We start from the raw sequence: 7,192 nt of genomic DNA on the forward strand, positions 1-7,192 counted from the left end.
GAGTCAGCAAAAAATCTAAACATGTCACTCAAACTGAAACTCAAACTGAAACTCATCGTGAGGAGAATGAAGATGAAACACACACCAACCAAAACCACGATTCAACAATCAACCAAGACGATTCAGATTTAGATGAAGCCGATAATCTCACAGTTGACAATTACACACAACATATGGACGCCTGGCCTGCTGGTCGTATCCGCACTGCTATCAAAAAGTACAAATCTTCCACTGGGACTCGAGCAAGCAGCGAAGTTCAAGCTAAGGCACAACTTGCCCATTTAAAATACGAGCATGAGTTGTTGATGTTAGCACTGGTTGATAAAGTGCAACTACGGATTATCAAGAAAGCAATGTGATTCATTTATTTTGTTTATTGATTCATTCACATGGCATGCTGATTGATGATGTTTCCGATTTGATCCAGTGACGAAGTCGCACCCAAGAAGCCTTCTAGGAACCTTGACATGTACCTAGCGTATGCAAAAGACGCTCTATCCTTGTCTAGTAAGTTTTTCTGGATTCTAGCTTTAGTTTCGAGTTTCTGACATGTGCAAAAGTGCCCGGAAAAGGCCAGGAAGATGGGGGTGTTCAGTTAGGCAAAAGAAACCGAATCAACTCTGATCGCTGGAAAGCTCTAGACGACGATCACAAAGCAATTTTCTCCCCGTCACTATTCTATGCCTTAGCTGGAGCGCCCAACCCGTTTGCACCGAGTGAGAGCGAAGATCTTGATGATGAAGATGAGGATGTTGGAGATATTGTTGTACCATTACCAAAGGTTAGACGATTAACTGTGGAAGAAGAGGCAAAATATCGACCTATATATGAGAAGATGGTGGACGATGAACGTGTTTCAGCTAACATCTCAAAGCCAAAGGCAGGCCCCTCGGATGGGCTCCTTCAAAGGAAGTCACTGCGAGCATTTCAAAAGCATGCACATGAGGTGAGTATCGTTTGTCAAACACATCTTTTCATATTTGTTTGTCCTTACCAATGCCTGATCATCAACTTGTCTAATATGCTTGTGACGTTTCTTTTTACTTAGCTTGCATGTCTAGCAAATCGCCTCAATTTTGCGTATTATCTTGTGGGATCAAGCACCCTCACTCCAGATAAATCAAACGAATTGGGATGGACAAAGCAGTTTACTACCCACCGACAAGTTGCACGATGGGCCAACAAGACCAGCGGTTTGGCTCGGGTTTTCGCTACTTACGCGCAAGGTTCTGCGATGGCTGATGCCATTGCAGAAGCTACACAAGGACCGGTAAAAAAACTCAAGAGGAAACGCAGTGAGAAGCCTCAACGCAGTGACATTGTCAAGGTCCGACTTGGGAGAATGCTTGTTCAACTGACCGGTATATTCTGATTTGATTTCACTTTACCTCTCTGTTTCGTTGGCATGAATATGTATTGACATGTATTTTTGTCGTATTGACGTTTATTTTTGTCACAGTCAAGGCTCTTGGCCGAAAACCGACTCAATCTTTCCCCCTGATTGAAGACCCCAAGAGTGCTTTGATAAAACGAAAAGTCCCTGTTGAAATGGTTTGTTTAGAAGGTGTTACTTTGTCTGAGGAGGCCCTCATTTTAGGTTTTAAGAAAATGCGGACCGAGGATCGAGAAAAGTGGGTGGAAGACATCAAGGCTGGCCTTTTTCGTTTGAAAAACATCGAAGGAGTTGAAGAATCAGACTCTGAGGGAGTGGCTCTTAATGCCGAAGATTTGGCAGAGATTGAGAAATCAATGGATGAAGATCACAATATGAACGAAAAAGAAAAAACTGGTGGTAGTGATAGTGAAGACCATAATATGGAGGAAGAGGGGCAAGATGTTTGATTATTTCTCTTGTGTCCATGTTCTTCTATGTTGAAGTTGTTTTTTATAAAGTGATATTATTGAAATTGGAACGAATTTATTTAAATGTATTGAATTGATTTTTTGAATTTGATTTTTTCTTGAAATTGGCTCACTTTGAAATTGAGTTGTTTTTTGTTGGCTGTGACAAGTATCTTGATCCGGTGTGGGATTTCAACTATTGTGCTGAGCGCATTTTTGATATTGGATTGCTCAAAGTTTGATAGAATGAGAAGCAGTCAGACAGGTCTGTATATCTTTATTGGACAGCCTGGGTCTGGTTTTCTTCAATCAGACAAGTCTGGTGATTTGGGTATCACCAGACCTGTCTGAAGGTCCAGACCTGTCTGCTGTATGTCCATCATCCTTGGACAGGTCTGCTCAGAGCTGTCTGGCTGTATAGACATGTCCCAGACGGATCTGGATGCCAGACATGTCTGGACTTTTGTGTTGTTGTGGAAGACCACCAGACTTGTCTGACGCACTCAAAGTGTGTCAGACAGGTCTGGCTTTTTTTTTCGAAAATTTCAAGTCTTGGAAGGATTTTTTTTTAAATTTCTCATAGGCCTAATGTAGTTTCAAATGCACAAAAATGTGTTTCTTGATGGTGCAAATTCAAAAAAATTTCTACCTTGAGACAAAATGTACAACCAGGATCTGTCTGGCTTATCTGGCGTATCTGCCATAATGCGTTTCGGAAGCTATCCGTAGGTAGTCGCACATTTAACTTCGGGTAGGTACCGAAGGCTTAAGGCGCCACAGGTGTGGGAATGATAAGTCGTTTATCATTCTCAGAGTACCATCATTGTTCACCACGCTCCCCATTGGGTTTGAGCGGAAGAAGCCCCACTTGGCGTATACTTCTTTGTGTCTAAAAGGTCCGTAGATGTGTCCTGCTCTCTTCTCTGCATACAAATTGTTCATTATTTCTTCTTTGACCGCAAGTGCAGAAGCATGATTATTGGGTGTCTCCCACCTTCTGTTACTCAAATAGTGTTCGGGGATCCCTTGTGAGAACCCTTCTATCAGGCCGTTAATGACTTCCACTGCCTTGTTCTCCAAACCACAATTTTTTGCCAACCGTATCCATTCCTCTACTACCAGTTCTGGTCTGGCTTTAACCGGGAACCTAGGGTAAGTAATTGGTTGTGGTTCTTGTTGTCTACGGGGAGGTTCATGTTCTCTGTCACGGTTCCTTCGTTGGTCTGTAGGTCTTTTGGAGGTGTTTCTCGTCTTTGATGAGACAAGTTACTCATGGGACTGTGGATTGCAAACAGTTCTCTCAGCTCTCAGTTGTCTATTATGTTAAGGAAAGTGGCACAAGTGGACTTGGTATCATTAGGTTTCCCCTTTTTATCTCAAAGAAAAGACAAAAACATTTTCCCGATGGGTAGAATTAAAGGCAATCACAATATTTCTAACTCACAGTTGGGCGTTACTACTATTTGCTTGTGCCGTTTTCAACACCTCAAAGGCTCCTGGCCCAAACTTCGGTACCATGATTCCATTCACTAAAGTTGTAGCACTTGGAACCATACCACCACCACCTCTCACACTTGGACCACCTCCTCTCATGGTGTTTCCTCGTCCTCCACCACGACCTCTTTGTCCTCTACCTCTATCTCCGTTGCTTCCTCCTTTGTGGTTATCAAAAGTGAAGCTGGTTCTCGGATTATCGTGGTAGGTTTGATTTTGCTGTCTCCCGTTTTTGTGATAACTAGTGTTGTTGGCAAAAGGGGCTCTAACTTGGTTTCTACCTGTTGGCGCAAGATGTGACAACATTCTTCTGCCGGTCACCGCCGTCACTTGTTCCATGCCATTTGAGTTGGTTACGTCCCAACATACTTGGTACTTCCCTGTCCACGGGCATGATGTACGGAATCACTGTTTGCTTCAGAATCCGACCAAGCTTGCTCCATCAATTCCTCATTGACTGTGCCAACATCTGACAATGACCCGTCTTCTAAAGTGTGGCTCCACGCGTTCATCCGGTGAGTTATGTCATATCTGAGAGCGGGTGCCCAGGCTTTGTGATGTTTTGCTTTCATCTCTAACCAAGTCTGGCTCGCCGCGCTACCCAGCGCTACTAGCCAGGAAAGCAATGGTGTGGCTTGTAGAAAAACCCGCTAAGCTCAGTAGTGTTAGCGGTAGTTGGCAAGTTTGGGTGCCAAAAAAAAGTAGCTCATAGCGTAATTCTTATTCGCAGCGCTACCAGTGTTACTGACCCTAAAAACAATATTTGTGTCAAAAAAGAAAAAAAATGTAAAAACAACTTGTGGTTTGAAGGAGTGTAAAGAAAAAGTAAAGTAAAGTTGTAAACGATTGTAATGAAAAGGTTATAAGTAAGATAAAATTGTAAACGATAGAGAAAATAAAAGTCAAAATCAAGTTGAAACATAAGTTTTTCTGGGTTTTTTCATTATCACCTTCTTGGCAAACTCAATCACCTTTCCAACCTCTGCAAAATCACCAGTAAGAGGTACCCCTTCTCCCATCCATAAATTACTACAGACCAACATCTTGGTCATTCAAGGCTTTAGTCCACCTTGCTCATCGGTGCAAATCCGGCCTGCAATTGAGAAACACTGTGAAAATAATGTATTTTTCCAAGGTGAAAAATGATTGACATTAATGCACAAAATGATTAATAATGCAGAATTAATGCAGAAAAATGCAGAATTAATGCAGAATTAATGCATTTTTAATCATTTTGTGAAATAAATGTAATCATTTTTCACCTCGGAAAAATACATTATATTCACAGTGAAAGATCTCTCCGGTGTAGAACTCTTTCAGTACACAGCTGAAAGCAGAGCCAAGAAGGGGAGGAATGAAGACACAAACAACAACACACACAATCAAAAGAGGAATAAGTCTTGAGATGGTGAATTGAAAGACTTCAAACAAGAAAGAAATGCCCTTCTTAAACAGGGACTTTGATTACTGATGAATTAAATTTAAGACCTACAAGTCTTTGGATTAATAAGAACCAGGCTAAAAGAGGACAATAACTTCAAAAATAGCACAATCTAGGCGCACTCAGGCACCTTCCAAATGAGCAAATGAGCTTACAACTCAACAAGAAATTATTAAAAGTGAATAAAGGGTCTAATATTATAAAATCCCAACTCTCATTAGTTGTTTACCCAGATAATAATAATAAAAAGATACAAAAGCTTTATTCTAAATTCTAATAATAATTTTTGCTAACTAAAAGGCCACAAAAAGGTGGGAAAAAGACACTTGACTATATCAAAATTGAAACACACACAAAAAAAGAAGATAAGACAAAAACACCCCTCAAACTCGAAATTCACCTTCATACAACTTTTTCACAGCATAACTCTCAATGAACCCCCAAAATAAAGTTGATAGACAGATTAAGCACACACAAATTGACAATATACAAACTTTCAAGCTCACAAGCAGCACTATAACTTAGCTGTTTACCACAAAAACCCAAATTTCCGCCATTTTCCCTTCAAAGCTGAAAAAAGATAAGAAAAAGGGACCATATAAAAATTCTGAAGAGACAGAAAAAAAGGCCTGCTTCCGCTCTACAACTTTGCTCAGCCAAGCTAAACTCTAACTCTATTGGTTGTACCCTTAAAATGAAATTCGATTTTATGTGAAAATACTCGAAATTGGATTTACCCAGTTTACCACCTGATATTACCACTAAAGTTGATAAGGATGATGCTTAAAATTAAAGTTATTGGGAAATATGCGAAAATAGAATCTACCCCAACTAACATCTACCCTGAAATGGTGCTGTGGTACCCTTGAATTCAAAGTTCCCTGCCAAAACTATGCATCTCTCAGCCTTCAAAAGTCATTTTCAAGTTTCGTAATGTCGGAAATTCTCCTGTGTCAAATTTAATTGTAATTTTCAATGTTGTATTGCAAAACTTTGTTGTTGTATCATCTACTATGGTGCCCATTTAACTTTGAACCCTAAAGCTTATCTCAGTTTACCACCACCAACGCAGCAACAGATACCATACTGGTACCGGTATTGTACCGTACCGTATCTGTTCTGCTGGGTACCGTACCGGGAGTACCGTACCTTGGTGCTGGGTACGATACTCGGATGGCTTCAGAGCCAAATTTTTTACCAGGTACGGTACGATACCAAGTACCTGGAATACGGGTACGGTACAGGGTACTGGCCAGGAGGAGTACCGGTAAAATGGGTACTGTACCCGTACCATACCTGTTTTTCACTGAGTGAAAGAGCAAGGAGCTCACCCATACATATACACTCTATGCCCTTTGCCCTTTTTGGCAAAGGGCTTCACTTATCTACTACCGATCTGGCTGAAAGCGTACTTATCACCACCTTTCCTGGCTAAATTAGCCTCCTCACATCTCCTTTCGTATACTGACCCTACGCTTGATTACACACTAGGCTTGCTTCAATACGACTATGGCTCCCAGGATGAAGCGATTCGTCAATTTTTTTCGGTGAGTCCTGACCTTTCGTTATTCCATTTGCTTCTCCAAGGATCATTCAAATCACCGAATCCACTTTCTTCAATTTCCTTTTTTTCTCTTACACCTCATTTTCATTATCTTTTCAACCTAGTTTCCTTTCCACCAAGCCCTTCACAGAACACACCGTGTCTTCATCATCAGTTGTAGCCAACTCTCAATCAAATTGTTGTAGTACTCGACCTTTGCCTGCTCAAAAGGCACCCAGGATGATCCGAACCCCTGGGGACTCTCGCCGTGCCGTTCAACGCTGTGACGATGACGAAGAGTCTGATTTGGCTGCCTCGGTTCAGCTTGTATCTGCAAAACGCAAGAGAAAGCACCGTAGCACGGCGACTACTGAAGACAATGACAAAGATTACGATGACGATGAATCAGAGCTTTCGAATTCAAATCACTCAAACATTCCACGAACACGTAAAAAACCCACACACCAATCTCCAACCCCTCCTGCTCGTCCTAAGAAGGTCACCAAACGCTCTGAACGCCCAAGACGCTCCGAAATAGATTTGACCGCATCAACCAGCGCTGTGAAACCTATTGGTCTTCAGGTCAACCTCACTCAAGACTCCGACGATGAAAACAGTAAGGTAGCAAGCAAACAAGACAAAAATGAAGACGATGACCGGTTCGATCGTATCAAAGACTATTTCAAAGATCCCAAGAACGGTCCAAAGGATGTAAGGAACTATTTTCTTTTCTTCGTATCTTTTTACATTTACATTTACTTGTTGCTTACTGATTGATTATGTTTCTCAAACTTCAACTGTACCTAGGCGCCGGGCCAGCGTGGCACCTATCCTTGCAAGTGTGCGGCAACAATGTGTGGAGTCGTGTTTCG

At 41.6% G+C, this 7,192-nt stretch overlaps 2 protein-coding genes across 2 annotated transcripts; one reads left to right on the forward strand and one right to left on the reverse strand.

The window, feature by feature from the left end:
• Positions 1-173: 173 nt before the first annotated feature.
• MELLADRAFT_114294 (uncharacterized protein) lies at positions 174-1,842 on the forward strand (the record flags this gene model as incomplete). The annotated part of the gene is made up of 5 exons (XM_007419169.1): positions 174-355; positions 428-507; positions 561-946; positions 1,049-1,295; positions 1,460-1,842. The coding sequence occupies 5 exons, from the start codon at positions 174-176 to the stop codon at positions 1,840-1,842; spliced, it is 1,278 nt and encodes a 425-aa protein (XP_007419231.1).
• Positions 1,843-2,957: 1,115 nt separating this feature from the next.
• Positions 2,958-3,730, reverse strand: MELLADRAFT_114295 (uncharacterized protein; the record flags this gene model as incomplete). Its single annotated transcript, XM_007419172.1, has 3 exons — positions 2,958-3,120; positions 3,287-3,577; positions 3,618-3,730. 3 exons carry the CDS (start codon positions 3,728-3,730, stop codon positions 2,958-2,960), a joined length of 567 nt encoding a protein of 188 aa, XP_007419234.1.
• Between the last annotated feature and the right edge of the window lie 3,462 nt (positions 3,731-7,192).

This window comes from Melampsora larici-populina, assembly GCF_000204055.1.
Source record: "Melampsora larici-populina 98AG31 unplaced genomic scaffold MELLAscaffold_137, whole genome shotgun sequence".
NCBI lineage: Eukaryota > Fungi > Basidiomycota > Pucciniomycetes > Pucciniales > Melampsoraceae > Melampsora > Melampsora laricis-populina.